Genomic DNA, 16,428 nt, shown 5'->3' with positions numbered 1-16,428 from the left:
AAAATATATAGGATCATGTACTTTTGACAAACCGTTGCAGAGATATTGGGGTTTGAAGGTTTTTTGGTGAACCCGTCCATTCCGAAACGGATTTAGGGACCCAGGTTTGGGAAAATTACCCAAATTGGTCCAAAGTTTTAGGTGCACTGTAATGGTCTCATTAGTTTAATATGGGATATTGACGTTAAAGTAGTGTTATTGACGTCGCGCCGTAACGTAAAGAAATTTAACATTTGAGACATCACTTTTTCGGCAATATCAAAGCAGAATGAACGCATCCACTTTGCCTGTCACAGAGAGACGGACAGACACACTTAGCGTATTATTATATAGACTAGTCGTTAGCCCGTGGAAAAATGCACGGGGTCGCCAGTCCTTTAAATTAACCCGTTGCAACAAAGTGGACAGAAACATTTGGTATTGATGCGCATTTTAAAAATCTCGTGTTTCCGTTACGGGACACGGCTTTCGTGGACACACAGACAGACAGACGACGGCTACTACTCTGTACATGAACAGTGAGAGCCATTCCATTTTTTGATCATTAGCTTAAATTTAACTACAATCATGTTCATAAATTATTGGAAAAACGGCTTTTGAGGGTTTTTTCAGAGTTTTCCCCCTCTCCCCCTACAGTCAGTGTTGATTTTGTGTTGATTTGTGCCCCAAAATACTGGCGGCGACTCTGGAAAAGACCTCAAACCGCCACTGAAGAGTGGGGGGGGGGGGGGGAGAAGGGAGAAAGTGGTTTTTCCAAAACTATTATGAACATGATTGTAGATCTTCACAACTTTTCGTATGAAAAGAAAGTTTATTCCAAACTTTTGGGGCTAAACATCGCAAACTGTTTAGATCAAAGGTGCTTGTTTTTACACTGTTGGTTTTTAGATTCTTCATGTTTTGACTTCTTACTGGCCTATCAGTTTCTTCAAAAACGAAAATATCTTTCATGAAAGAAGGACTGATGTTTCTCCAAATTTTAAATATTTCTATGCATAAATGTCTGTGCCTTAGTAATTTCATATAATGTTTAATTGGGAAGCAATCAACTGGTCTTGGGTCATCATGAATAAAACTTAAAGCCCTGTTGTGGAGTTTGTCAATTTTCAAAAGAGATTTCAAAAAAGAGAAATGCCAAACTAAGGGACAATAATTAAAATTTGCATACACGAAACTTTGTGCTAAAATAGATCTTACTTGCAAAGACAGTACATTTTTAAATCTAAATAATGCATTCAGCTATACTGAAGCTTTTTGACAAAGATTACTAATGTGCAAGTTGAAATTTAATTTATCATCAATTGTTACTCCTAAAAGTTTTACGGACCTTTCTGATTGTATGACTCTATCGCCAATGTTTATTTCAAGCTTCGAGTTATCAGTTTTGCTCTTGATAAAAGGATCGAATGAAATTTGTTTGGATTTGCTATCATTTTGTTATTATTTAACCAAGAAAGGGCTATTTGGGATTCCCTTTCTAAAGTCTTAATGAGATTTTTAATAGTGTTTGAATAAGCTGATATCGTATTGTCGTCTGCGTAATTATGTAGGTCACTATTTACGATAAAATAAATCATTCATAAATATATTAAAAATCATTGGGCCCAACACAGAACAGCTGGTGCTACTGTTGCCTCGGTCTATCATCTGCATTGTTGTCCGACGTAAACGACAAGTGAGAAATGTCCGTCGTACTATCTTATTTTGGAGATAATATTTCTGTGGATGGTTTCCTTATCAAACTAACAAATACACAACTCCATTTCTTGCATTTTAAAAGTTTAGTAGACTCAGTGACTATCAATAGCCATTTCTGGTTGACATCACCCACGTTGTTCCAATTGCAGTTCGCTTTACCATCTTATTGTCAATTTCTTGAAGAAAGCAAACAAACAAAATTAGAGTATTTTTGATGCGCGCTTTCAAATTTTGTTCAGCAAGAGGAGAAAATTGTTTTTGAGTAATCTCAATCTACAATTTACGTTTTCCTGTCCTCGTAGTGTTGATGCTTGCTAGGCCTGTTTCTATATGAGTAGAAGAATCTTGTTTTCGATTGCAACTTTTGATTTTGTATAAGTTTTTCCAGCTTTTTACCATAGTTGGCTTTTATCATAATTTTTAAATCAATTTTTTCATAGAAAAACATTATACTTTCTGGTTTCATGTACCACCAACACGAAAATTAGAAAACGAAAGTTAAATTAAAGGAATGGGAAGAACTTGAAGAAATAATTAATCTAATCCTGTTCCCTTGAGATAATTTCTTTCGTGCAGTGTCAAAAAAAAACATGATGCAAACGTCATAAAAACGTGCTAAACGTAGAGAAACCCAAAAATTCAATGGATATAGAGAAAAATAAAGTTCTTCCACGGGAAAGTACAACCTACAACATGTAACATTATCGTTTCCCAAATTTGCAACAATGTTTATCAAAATATCTATGAACAAGATTACAAATTTCGAAATTTCAAAAAGCACGTGAAAAAATCCAGTTAGGCAGAAGAACAATTTAGTTGAATTTTCGAAACTTTGAAGTTCAATTAATTGTGTACCCTAAATCTAGAGCAGAAATTTCAAATTGTGAATTTTCTCAAAATGGTTGCAGTTGTTGACTTCAGCATGGCCATTTTCTCCGATCGTCAGGACGGGCCTTCGCGTTATTTGTGATATGTGATTTGGTATTAAACTTAAAAGATCGCTAGGTAAGACATACACGAACGGATAAAATAATGTAAGTCATATTGAAGAAGAACTACTTTGTTCATCACTAACATACTGCCAAGCAGTGAGCGGGATTCGATCCGCGGTCCCCAGGACTGGGAGCTGCAGACGAACCCACTACAAAAACGAAAAGTTGAAATATCACACAAATTACACAAATTACACAAATTGCACACATTTTTCTCAATTCTTCAATTTACCTCCCGCTGGTTTCGCGTTCGATGCTATCACAGCGTCTGCAGCATTTATTTAAAGCTTTTAGTATAGCTAAACCCCATGTTACTTTCAGTGATAAAGAAGTCAAAACTAATTGCTTCAGTAGTATTTCTAACATTTATGACTTTGTTTAAAATACTTTGTGCTAGTGAAAAAATTGAGAATGTCTCGTTTACTAGTTATGACGTCACAAAATATGAAAATATAAATATCTCGTATGACAGAGTACATAATGAGACCTTTCCCTGAAAGCTTAGAATCCTCATGCTGAGAAGAATTATTGTATTTCAAACAAATAAAAAAAAACCATGCAAAACTATAGACAAAACATCCAAGAAGTTCTACACCCGTAATAAATTGAAATATTTGCGGGAAAAAATGCGGTTAAAAGGCTTGAAAAAAATAGAAAATATTCCCAAATTTCAGTACAAAAACGGAAGAAGAAAACGTGCGATCTACCAAAGTTAACGTGGACACTTTTTTTACAATGAATTCGTTTAAAAAGTCTAATGTAAATAAGGCCTACTTTACACTAAGGCAGTGTTTTTTTGAAAGTTTATCATATCCAGAGATAGTTAATAAAAATCTGTCAAAACCCGCTTCATCTCAGAACTATTTTAAATTTGTTAAAACATTATGAGCATGATTTCACACAAAGTGACGGAAGCATAATGAATCCACGCGACCAACAAGAATATCTTTAATCGTTACGACAAAACAATGATCCTGTGTATCTTCACAAGTGTTTTTTTTTGTTTTTCACTCCATTATATTGCAGCAAGCAATAATCCGTCGGTCATTTTGACACTAATTAAAAAGAGATTTATGCTTTAATTAAAATCACATCATTAGTACGCGTCACCACTACACTCATTACGCATATCTTTGAAAATAAAACATAACATGTTTCTGGGATATATTTTAGACTTGACTCCAGCGATGTGTTGCCTGGATTCTCTCTCATGGATTTGAAAGCTTGTAATTTTTATTAAAGACGTTCTGGGAAATAGAAAAAAGTAACCATGTAAACAGGAATTTTCTTCTAGTATCGTGTTTTTCATGTTTTTCAAGAAAAAGAAAAATTGTTTCTTTGAGTTGAACCTATTTTTTCATTTGTAAATTTTATATTGACAGGGAGGGTGATTTGTTAATGCAAGAACACAGGGAATTCTCGACCTTAATTTAAACTTTTGACACCAGAAATTATTTACTCAAGCTTAAGTGACGTCACATCTCTCAAGCACAAAACTTAATTTGAAACGACATAATAGCAGATTCCATCTCAGTGGATTCATTTTTGTGATAAGTACTGCTTGCATAAGTGTAAGGAAGGGTAGCCGATTATGTGTTCCTGTTGTGATGAGTATTTTTGATAAAAGAGATATTTAAGAAGTGATACACGTTGATAATAACGTCATTCTTCCCGGGGCAACATTTGTTACTTAAATGTATAAAAAAATAGGCTGCAGTTTTTAAAGTCACAAATTTTAACCCATTAAAGGTTTTTTATCCAAATTTATGTTAAAACATTTAATAAAATATTTTTTCTTCAACTATACGTGGTGAACAAATAGCTGTCAGCAATTACTACATGGCACGCAGGTCGTTAAGTTGATTCTTCTTTTGGTGGGAAAGTTGTTACTGAGGTCAATGTGGAAAGTCAAGTCAATTACACGAAAGCTAAAATTGACTCAAATTACAGAAAAAGTTTACACTGAAATATTTTAATAGTAATATTTTCTCGGATTCACACTAAAAAAAACAAAATAATAACCATAAAAAATAAACAAGTACAACATAAACAAAACAAATAAAAGAATATTTGTATTGAAACGTATAAATAATGAATCTAGAGTCACATTAGACAACACCTAGCTAAGATAGATACTAGCTCCTAGATAGCTAGACGTTTCGATACCAATAATATAACAAAACCACCTGTTAAAGCATTTCTAAAAAAAACCTTCTAAAATGTTCGAGTAATCTTGACCAGTGCTCTCTTAAAAAACACTCGGATGAAAACTTTGAGGAGGGATTTTTCAAGCGTTTTCTCCATTTATGTGAAACAGGTAAAAAACAATACTTTAGGGTTCTTTTTTTTGCGTATCATGTCCTATTATGACCTATGAAACTACAGCCAAGAAAAACAAAAACCCTTCCAAGTTCATGAAAAGCATTGATAAAAATCTTTAAAAAGACCGAAAAAAGTTGTTGCATTAATCATACATAAACTAATCGCTTTTGGTGGGCAGCGTTCGTGACACAATTCTTTTCTAACGCAACGTTCTTCCTTCCTCACAATGTCAATTTAATTTTGTTTTTAATTTCATCCAAAGAATATCAACAATCAAACAAATGACTGATTCTGCTGTTGCTGTTGTTGTTGTTGTTATGTTAAAGGTAATTCCTGTTGTTATTAACATAGCAATGGCGGTTAGCGCAATTAAAAAGACAAACATAGAAATTTGGTTAGTCTTTTGAAGAATTATCTCTATAGATAGGGTAAAGTTCAAAGATTTTAACTGCTTGATCGATAAATTTATACCAATTATTTTTAAAGCAAATATATTGAACAAGTGTCATTACAGCGCGCATATTTTTGCCTGTGTTACATAGCACAAACAACGCTGTTTCGTCCTTCTTATTCGCCTGTTACCATGAAGTAATGACATTACCTTACGGAGGTTTGAAATTAAACTGCGGCGCAACTATTTTGAACACACAAAATAAAGATACTTTTATAGAAATTAAATGTAGTGAGACGAAGTGATTAACTACGTCGTCATTAAGCTTCGTTATGAAACAACGTTCGATGTTGTCCGGAAAGACGCAAAGTGATGTCTGTCTCCATAAGTCTATCTAAAAATGCCATGCAATGTAATGCCACAATTTTAAAAGTGTTTCGACGTTTCCAGTCCGGTAAATCCGTTTAGTGAGGACGCAACCATTTTTTAATGGCGGTAATAAATTTAATTTGGTTGGTAATAATGTCCTAAAATGTGAACTGAACATTTTCTTCCTCAGACTTTTTAAACTGATTTTTCTAATTTAAATTTGATGGAAAATACCTGTAATACCTATTTTCGTACACGTGGACACTCCAATTAATAGACGCATTTTTATACACGAAATGTACGATGGCCCTGGAAGCTCACATTGTGTGTGTTGTTCTTGGTTCTGTGCGAGCTCTTTTTAGCACATTGTACAATGTCCAACGATACCTAGTCCGCTCTTCTTCTCGCGTGCTTCGCAAATTCCATATATAATACGAGCTCTTCTCAATTCGCAGATTATGTGAGTTGTTCTTCTGATTCTGGGTTTTTATAAGTAGACTAGGGCAGAATGATGAAGCAAACTGGTCAGTAGTTTATACTAACTTTTATCTTATAAAGGAATACATTTATTTCTGACGCTCCTTTTTCTGACATGACTAAAGAACTAATTTAGTCGTAAATGTTGAAATTTTTGGGTTTCTTAGCCATTCAACAAAATATTTGCATAGGTTTTCTAACATTTAAAAGAAGATTGAAGGAAAAATAATTTACGCAGGCGTATATCAAAACGGAACGAAGAAAGAGTTGCTATAAAAGCAGAGGTGGCAAGAAAGTTTTTTTGATAGTGGCAGTATTTAGGTATGCAACTGTATGAAAGTCCAATATATCGTCTCAGATATTACAGTTTTTATTACAGTTGATAATGACTTATATGGTTCATTTAGGATACAGAAGGATAGCTTTGGAGTATCTTTAAAAAATAGGTGTTGCTTTTACCCGTATTACAGCTATGGAAATTTTCAGGGAAATGGTTCCAGAAGGATTGTCATCAAGGAAAAAGAAAAGACTTTCTATGGCACATTGTACTTATGATAAGTTGAAGCCATATGTCGGTACACGGGTGCTTTGATGGGTTTTCCCGCAAAATAATTTAAATGGATCTAAGCAACAAAGATTCAAACACATGATAAAGAACACCGTGTACAATCCTTCAGGGTCATCGTAGAAATAGATATTTTTTAGTGGACAACCGGACAGCGGATAACAAGATTATGAAACTGCTCTGTAGCTAAATTGTTTTCTGCAGAGAAATAGGAAAGAAAAAAAATGCCATAAACAAACATGCATTTGATGGACCAAAAGAAAGAAGCTGAACCAGGATTTTAAGTTTATATCTTCCACGGTTTATCTTGTTGTTATCATTTTATTTGCTTTGAATAAATGCAAAAAAATATTAAGAAGAAAGAACTATACACGATTTATTGCATATAAGCCCCAAAATTATCAACTTTCTGAAAGAGGATGATTGTATGCACCAATTAGTGTGCCAATTAGACAATTCATTTGGGAAATATCGGGTTTAAATGTATGTTGTTGTGGGTTTCGCATGGCCAAAGAGCAGCTAAGCTCCATATCTGAGACAGGCGAATCTGGCAAACTCACTTTCAAGCTCAAGTTTTAGGCGTTTAATTTAACATCTTTCCTGTCGTTCCCGTCTCTGGAATTTATTTTTCCGCGTTCTCCCGCACAAAAGATCTTTTTTTATTCTCCTGGATCAGACCAACTGCAAATGGAGAGTTCGGTATTTTTTTTTTAGAGAAAATCTTTAGAATTGTGAATGTAAATATTAATATAAAAATATTTTGAATTTTTTCCACTAACAAATGTAAGTAGCTGCTGATGACTTCGTTCATTCTACTTCTCTGCGCAAAAACAGTTCCTACATTAACAGAAGCAGTTTCAGCCATGTGTAGAGTTAACCAATCGTTATGCAAGGATTTCAAAAAAGTACTTTAATCGATTAATATGGAAACCAGTGGTTAACAAGTAAATTGCGAAGTTTGAGCTACAATGTTATGTTTTCCTGACCAGAAAATAAAATATCGGGAGTATTTGAGTCCCTTGCAAAAAGTGTCATTTAAAAAAACTGGATCAATCCAGGAGATTTTGTTCCAGTTATTCTGAAACATCATTTATGGAATATGAAGTACACACTTTTTTTATAACTTTTCTGTATTTTACCGGCTCAATTGTTGCTTACTTGTTACTTGTCGGCTATCTACTTAAGCAGACGAAATTCATGTGTTTGGTTGCACAGTTAAGGTAGTGGTTCAATTAAGATTGATTATAAATTGCTTTTTAAGAACTTCAGCTTTATGTTGGTTTTAAAAAAATACCGTGTACTAATACATGAGATGTCATAGTCCTCTGTTCAATTCGTTGGATCTTGATTTTATCTTGTATTGTGTGTAAGTGAGGTGATTATATTTATTTTTTTTGACACCACAGATGTATGAAACCATAGCTGATGTGATTTATTTATTTATTGCAATTTTAGCAAGTTTATATCTTTCTTGACAGTTAAAATAACACGAAAATTAATCATTACAATTCGGATTTGCTCAAATTATGTCAGAATCGATTTTTTTGTTTTCCGTTCAGACGCAGTTACTGGCAGTCACTTAGTTTATTGACTTTCTACGATCAAGTGAATTTTGAGTGCAATGCTTTATTGTATTTCGAAATTATTGTATTTTTCGGTTAAAAAAATACTTTAAAAATAATAATAAAAAAGACACTGCTTTTTATGGATACAGAACAGCAAATCAGCAAATTAACCGACTGGTGGCCTTGTGGTAGAGCTTTCGCCTCCAGTGCGGAAGGTCTTGGGTTCCAAACCCGACAGAGTCATGCTAGAGACTATAAAAGTGTGAAGCGTACCTTTCTGCTTAACGTTCATCATAAGAAAAGGATTGATATCTTAGGCGGTTGTCTAGTTGAGCGGTTGTTGTGCTTGCACGCCTTCCGTAGCTCAAATGGAAGCTTAAATGTACGAGGATTCCCTTTGCAGGATCCTCCTTGATAACAGTTCGTATAGAAACTAAAGAAGCATTCCTGGATAAATAATAGTAATAATAATAATTGTTACCCATTCTCCTGACAATCGCAATAACGTTATGACAATATGTATTGTAACATCTGATAACATACTTTTAATTGAGCACAACATCACGACAAAAATGTCCAGTGGATAGCAATGTGTGACTTTTGATGTAACTACCTTCTTATGATTTTTACGCAATGTGTCTGATAAAGTCAGATTAGGTAAAAAAAACAAAAATATGGTAGCTTTTTTTCTAGCCATAAGCATCGAGTTCGAATATTCAATTCTTCAGATTAATTGATAGCTAGCCTTTGCTTTGATAACCATAAATACATAACTGGCTTCAGAGTTTTTTTAACAGCTAAATTACCCTGATCACTGTAAAGTTTTTATGTCAAAAACATTTGACGATTTTCTCAACTTTCAGCTTATATATCTTTGAGAAAATATAGTAGCTTTTTCATTTCCAATAAGAACATATATCTGTTTGTCTCGCATTAATCTTCTTTTAGTTTTGTCTTTCATGTGTTTCACATTATGTCATGTGCATCTTTTTCCATGTTTTTATTTTATTCTCTTTGAATTTAAGGCAGCCCTGTCCTGGCAGACCCATTTTTCGTGATATATATTAAGAGAAGGCTGAACAGATGAATCCACAATATTTTTATGCTGACACTATTAAACTTTGTTTCTTAGCTTTAAAAGAAGGAACTTTAAACTGCTGTAAAACATACTGCATCAGGAGATTCCAGTTTCCTGTTTAAAAAAGCATATTCTCTGAAAACTTTACAGCGTTCGGAATTTTTGAAATGAAAAAAAAAATATATTTTTTTAGGCCAGTCAACCAGGGTGACTAACTAATTTTTATTTTCCTGTTAAGAATTTGCTTACCAAGCTTTCTGTACTAATAATACTTATTACAAAAACAACAGTATTCAATTTGGTATCAGGACTTTTCAGCCCGCTGGCTATCCTGGCAACACCGAAGGCTGATGGAATTATCGTGAAGACATAGTTCAATTAAATCAAATGATTTGCTTGCTTAAAATAGTCCACATGATCGTAGATGCGAAGAATACTTTGCTAATCCCCCTTTCTTGTTTATCCATTGCCGTGGCTACACAAAGCTTGTAAAAAAATAAAGCTACTGGAACCTAATTCCATAAATGCACAACACGCCGCGATTCTTAAGGAAAGACAATGGTCCTTGAATAAGATTTTAATCTTGGTTTTAATTCCTATTCTTCTGCAAGAAAATCTGACTCATTGCAAAAATGCTTTGATTGCGCGCTTCTTGCAACCTGCAGTTTTCATTAAACTCTAGTTAATGCAACTAGTGGCAATTATCAGTCCTGCTTCTTTTCTGATTTCTATACGTGAAATTCAAGATTAAAAATCAAGTCTGAAGAAACAACACTATACGAAATAACGCTAGACAAAGACTATTCCAGAACATACCTGAAGCGTGAGGTCTGAGGGTGTTTTTAACAGGTTACTGCTGCAAATAACTATGTAAAAACGCACGCAAATAAGAGGCAGCTGGCAGCAATTTGTTGGGTATGTGCTTATTAAAAGTTGGAATGTTGTCACATGCTGAGTCATGCCATTTTTTGCGTGCTGACAAAAAATCTTTTATCTTTTAAGAGGATTATAGTTCCATTGTTATAAAACGCCTGCGCGTGAGATAAAAAAGAAGAATTAATTTTGATGAATTTTGGAGACTTAAATTACATCTTGGCACCATAAAATACTGTTTTGTATCTAGTAACGCACGCTTTTTTAGAAGAATCAGCAATGGGTTGTGTTGTTAGATACATGTTACTGAGAAAACCAGAGAAAGGGCATAAAAAACCAAATTCTTTATATTTATACATGATTCTTCCTTTTATATATATAGCTAGGATGTATCGCCCAAATAAAAATAACTCTCAATAATTAAACACATGAAAACTAAATTGCACTTTGTTAAATATTTACTAATTAATTTTATTATAATAAATTTCCTGGATGTTTTTAGACAGTGTGACCACATAGTGTTTACATAAGATTGAAATCAGACCAAGAGAAACAAAATCTGAGTTCGGAATGACAAAATGGTACAACAGTGCTAAAAAAATCCAGGAAAAGTAATTTTTTCAAACTTGTTTACAAAAAACAAATTTTAAAATAATATATTTTTACTCAAAAATTGTGCTCGGTTATCTACTAAACTTTTTCCTCTCATATTAGTAAAAATTTTATTAATAATAAATTCTACAGGTCGTGAAAAAAGTTAATTTTTTTCTTTCTCCTTATAATAAAAAATGCCTCGCTTATACAAACCCACTCTCATACCCTAGAATATATATTGTTAACTTCTATATAATTACAGGTAATAAAGGCAAAAGTTTTTTTTCGTAATAATGTATTTATATATATAGATAAAATTAGTAAAATAACACCGACTTCTTATTTTTTTTAAAATCAGAAAATAGACATTAACAAATTCTGTCCACACACAGAATAGCTATCATACTAAAATAAAAGATCTATATTGAAAGATGCAAAAATATTGCTATCGGAGAATTGTCGTTCAAACCTGAATAATAATCAAGCCACTATTATCAGAATAAACGCTGACGTATTCAATTTTAAATCAAATCGAATATTGTATAAATAGAGAATGACAGCTACCCTTAATATCAATGAAAATTTAAAGTTGTATGGTGAATAGTTGCTAAGACTTCTTTAACAACAAAACAAATCTATTAAAGGTAGCCTCTTTCTTGAAGCATTTTTCTTTTTTTTTTTGAAATATTACTTCTGAGACAAAAAACGAGACAAAATTTGTCAACAACACGTCTCTGTTAACCACAGCATTTAAATCAACAAAAGCAAAAAACGGAATAATGAAATCAACATTCCAATCTTAACGACATTTTAATCATCTCCTAATCACAAATTGCTCTGCTCATTAAAGTAATGAATGGATGTTGACGTCACGTGCACAGGGAGACCCAAATCAAATTGCTTTGGGTTTTTGCAAAGAATATGCCGAAATATGAGTAATCGGTTACGAAGTAATGTTTTGTGATTTGTTTTGTTCGCCTGCACCTGAACAATCAAAGAAATCTATTATCACAGTTATCCTGTACAAAAGTGGCTCAATTAATAATCAGAAAAACTGAACAACAGAGGCAAGAATATTTTCAAAATTACGAAACAAGAAATTCTGGAAAAATTACATTCCACTTTTTGCTGTCAATTATTTCACTTTCAGGATGAAAGAAAAGTACGAAGCTTTAGATGAGTTCAGACTTTCAGATTTCCTAAAGTTATGGTCGAACTTCCTAAAACAAAGTTTCGCTTCTATTAATACTAACATTTAAACATACTCTCTACTATAAATATATCAGCTTAGTAAACGGTAGATAATTTATATAACAAATTTATTATTTTATCAATGTGCAGACAAAAAAATTCTAGGATAAAATTATTTTATACAAAACAAAGGAAAAAAATATGGTGCATGATTAAAGAGGCATTTTCATTAGGAAATTTAAAATGAGTGTTTTTAACTTAAAGTAATTGAAGTTCCTAACGTATGCAGAAATATTTTGCAGAGGTGTTTTATAGGCTTTATTTCGTGATATGTACAACAATTTGTTAAAAACTGGATTAAGCGAGCAAAAAAATAATATAACCAATTACTGTTCGCTTGAAATAAAGAATTTTATAAAAAATTATTCCAAATTATGCATTTTGTCATCTTAATAAGTTCCGTTTGAAGCTCTGTCTGAAATATTATACAAAAATAAACCTATTCCAATATATATCCTTATGTTCACGAAACTATTTTTTTTATACTATATATTATGAATAAGGCTATACTTTGAGGAAAAAATAAACATGAAAAGATAATGATACTATGTGTCCAGGCTAGTCACAATCAGAAAATCTCGTTGAAGTGTCATAAAAACCATTGATTACTTTGTTAAATAGTTCAAAATAGGTCGTGTTTTCTCCTAATCAGGGAAAGAATTCTTTTCTTTATTTACAATGTGACTGACTTAACGAAATAATATTTTCCATGAGGGGATTAGCCTCTGATGATAAGATTGTTGGAAAGCCTCTTATGGAAAAAATCGAGACAAACCCGTGTTCTTAATTAACAAATAAGGCATATAAAATATTTTAACCCAAAAACATTTTGTAAAAAATCTTTTTTCCGTAAAGTCTAATCTTAAGCAGAAAGTATGCATGAGATGATGTGCGTTTATTTTATACAAAGAAGAGCAACTACTTCATTGGATTTCACTACAAATACTGGTAAAATATTCCGGTACCACGTTTTTTCAGCTTCTGTATTTTAAAAAACACATACTCGACATGTTTGAGAAACATAAACAGCTGTCTTCAAAAGAAATATAACCCGCTCTAATCTTCAGCCGCTTTCAAGTGGCTTTCAAGATCACGTGGTATCACATGCACACCTTCTAAAAACGTGTAGAAAAAAATTTATTTTTCAATATTTTTAGTGGTATAATTATTTAAAAGATTTTATACGATAAATTATATTGAATACTACCAAAATAACATTTCTCTTAAAAAGGCCTCATCTGTTTTTTCGACAAAAATAATTTTTACCAACCTGCGTTTTTATCTACGAAAAGATACGCAAAACGGCTTCAACTTTTTTCTGACAAGCAGGACATTCACCTTCGGCTTCTTTCACTTGCTCGGCACACTCCATGCAAAACAAGTTGTGACCACAAGGAACCAAGGCAGCGACAACTTTATTACTTTGGCAAACGCAACATTGCTTTTTTGAAACGGCCATATTGATCATATTGTTTTTGTTTGCAAGCCAATCTGGACTGGAGCTTTGTGATTCACCATCACTAGTCGTGACTTTACACATGTCCACGATTGATGTTGTCTCCGGAGCCAACTGTGACTGCACAGTGTTGGTAACGGTCGTCCCGTTGAAATGCGAATATGTTGAAGTCATCCCTTCGATGTTTGACTCGCTGAGTAATCTTCGCAACTGGGCTGGGCTTGATCGACCGGAGTTGTCACTCGAGGAGTATGTGTTGACGCTAAGCGAACGAGACGGCTGGTTTTGTGATCCAACAGCACGACTCATTGATGCGCTTCTTTGAAGCATGTCGGGCCACAAGCTTGGAGCAGGCGAACCAGGTGCAGGGTCGAATTGAGACATTCCATTTTCTATGTCAGTTGTGGGTGACGGTATGACCGTGTCATAGAAAAACGCATTGGAGTTGTTTGTGAAGGGACTTGTTGTTGAACTTAAGTCGGAATATTTTGATGAAACGCTAGACTGGCCACTCAGATAAAACGAATCCATCGAATGGGAACGTTGATTGAGTGTGTTTTGTTGGCTGCCGTGGTCAAGCAAAGCTGAAAAACTTCCTCCGCTCGATGAGCCAGGTGAAAAAAGACTCGATGTAAAACCATTTAGTATGTGATCACTTTCGGGATGTGTAGGATCAATGATACCTCCAGTGCGCAGGGCGATATGTTGTTCTACCTCGCGTTTAGCGCGGTCAACATTTTCTGGCAAACCAGTCACTTCAAAAACAGGCTCCTTGTCGCGCGATGGAGTCACGATGTAGGTGTTTGTAGCTTGCTGGATGCGTTTAATTGTAGAACCCTTCGGTCCGACAACTAAACCTACAACCCTGTAGGGTACCCGAACTTGTTTCGTAATGTGGCCTGGAGCTGTTGGAGAGGGAGATCCAAGGGGTGATAACGATGAGCTGTTTCGTCGTGAAGCTCTAATTTGACTGAAGTGCTCAGCTGCCTGTAAGATTTCTCGTTTGGCTAAAGCGACGTCTTCTTTTCGTCCAGTCACCACGAAAACAGGCTCCTCTCCACGGACTGGTGTCTTAATATAAGTGTTGGTTTTCGCGCGGAGGGCTTTTATCTTGCACCCTGAAATAAATTTTTTTTGAAGAACTTTTTATCACGAAATCTTGAGATAAAAATGATTGCACTTTAGCGCTGAAACTACTCACGAAAAAAAATAATATAAAAAACTAAATTAAAGGAGAAACTTTTTTAAAAATAGGATTCATAACATAGACATCATAATTTCAGGAAGCCATTCCAGCTTTAAAAAAACGTTAAAAGTTGAGAAAAACTTTCTAACAATTACCGGTTGAATTTAAACGACGTCTTTATAACTATTAAATATGAATTCACCCTGGAGGCGTCCATTATTTTAAAAAGCCAAAGGTTTTGCTATACATATATATATATATATATATATTGAAAAAAGTAAAACCTTTTAAAAAGTTTTTTTTTTTTGACAAAAAAACTTTTTAAAACTTCAATCTTTTTTTTGATTAAAAACTTTTATAAAAAAATATGTTTCGTTGACAACAAGAGAAACATAACATGTCAAAAAGTTTTAAAAAGTTTATTGTGAAAATGTTTTATTTTTTTTCCTTCTCTGAAAAGTAAATTTATAAAAAGTATAAGAATTTGTTATCAGACGAGCAAATATTGATTTTGTTTTCGAAACTAACCCAGATGTTGAAAAAATCTGTATATTAACGCACCATTTACTTGTATTTTGAATAATAAGTCCGTTAAGTAAATACGATATCATTTACACCCTATCACAGACGAACAAAAACACGCTAAGTAAATAAAAAAATCTGGCGCGAAAGTTTAACTTAAAGAGTTGGTAAAAACACTGGATAAAATATTTTAAAGTACGCCTGTATTGAATGTGTAAGAAAATCTTGTGTTAGAAAAAATCGTTTTATTAATTTTAAACTTTTTAAGCTATGAAAACTTTTGTTTACAATAAAAAACTTTTTAAACTTGAGCTTCTTATAAACACTTTAAAGCGAGGAATTATGTAAGAAAGTAGAAAAATATAAGTTTACCTTGTCTCCCAACAATTTCAGCAACATGCTCTGAGCTAGGCACAGGAACACATTCCGTCATATTCATACTTTTTTTTACTCTTAAATCATTGTAATTTAATTCGTCTTCATTCGTCAAACCCAACATAGATAACTCCAAAGCTAACTGCAACGCTCTTTGCTCGTCAATACTAGGATTAGCAGATTGGCCGTTGATTTTCGTGTAGTCGATTTCATTACTAAGTAAAGCCATTTTATCTGTCATTTGGTTTAACGTTGACTCGTTTGACATAATCGTATTATTATTATTTATGTTGTACATGTTTTCAAGTTTATTTTTTGTTAAATCATTTTGGTTGAAATATTCTTCTGCAGACATCATGGTGGTGTTCTCGTAATATCGTGCTGTAGATATGTTGTTGTTTGCCGCTGCGCAAATCATTCCGAAGCAACAAGTTTTAAAGTTGGTCGTAAGCTGAACTTCTTTATCACCGTCATGCGTTTTTAATTCTGTATACTGTATTTTATAATTTCAATAGCCACGTGATGTAAATAAGAAATTACGATTGGTTTATTTTTTACACTTTGTATCTAGGAATTTAAAATGCTTAATTTTTAATTACGATGTTTTTAAAATCTTAGTTGAGAGAAAGTATATTTCAATCCAGAATAATCGCAATACAATATTAGCTGACTGTCATTTTTAGGTTATATAACCATTGCTCCCTTTTTACTGTA

At 33.3% G+C, this 16,428-nt stretch overlaps 1 protein-coding gene across 1 annotated transcript; it reads right to left on the bottom strand.

Moving 5' to 3' along the window:
* Positions 1 to 11,278: 11,278 nt before the first annotated feature.
* On the bottom strand, positions 11,279 to 16,206 carry LOC130644773 (RNA-binding protein MEX3B-like). Its single transcript, XM_057450507.1, has 2 exons — positions 15,712 to 16,206; positions 11,279 to 14,749 (listed from the first exon to the last, which is right to left on the bottom strand). The coding sequence occupies exons 1-2, from the start codon at positions 16,130 to 16,132 to the stop codon at positions 13,458 to 13,460; spliced, it is 1,713 nt and encodes a 570-aa protein (XP_057306490.1). The 5' UTR covers positions 16,133 to 16,206; the 3' UTR covers positions 11,279 to 13,457.
* Between the last annotated feature and the right edge of the window lie 222 nt (positions 16,207 to 16,428).

This window comes from Hydractinia symbiolongicarpus, chromosome 1 (assembly GCF_029227915.1).
Source record: "Hydractinia symbiolongicarpus strain clone_291-10 chromosome 1, HSymV2.1, whole genome shotgun sequence".
Lineage (NCBI taxonomy): Eukaryota > Metazoa > Cnidaria > Hydrozoa > Anthoathecata > Hydractiniidae > Hydractinia > Hydractinia symbiolongicarpus.
This window is presented reverse-complemented; position numbering and strand designations above follow the sequence as displayed.

What these genes read in the sequence shown, in the direction of transcription:
- LOC130644773 (XM_057450507.1), bottom strand. Translation starts at nt 16,132, where the DNA reads ATGATTTGCGCAGCGGCAAACAACAACATATCTACAGCACGATATTAC. An exon ending in TGAAATTGTTGGGAGACAAG is followed by an intron (nt 14,750 to 15,711) that starts GTAAACTTATAT and finishes AATTTATTTCAG; the next exon opens with GGTGCAAGATAAAAGCCCTC.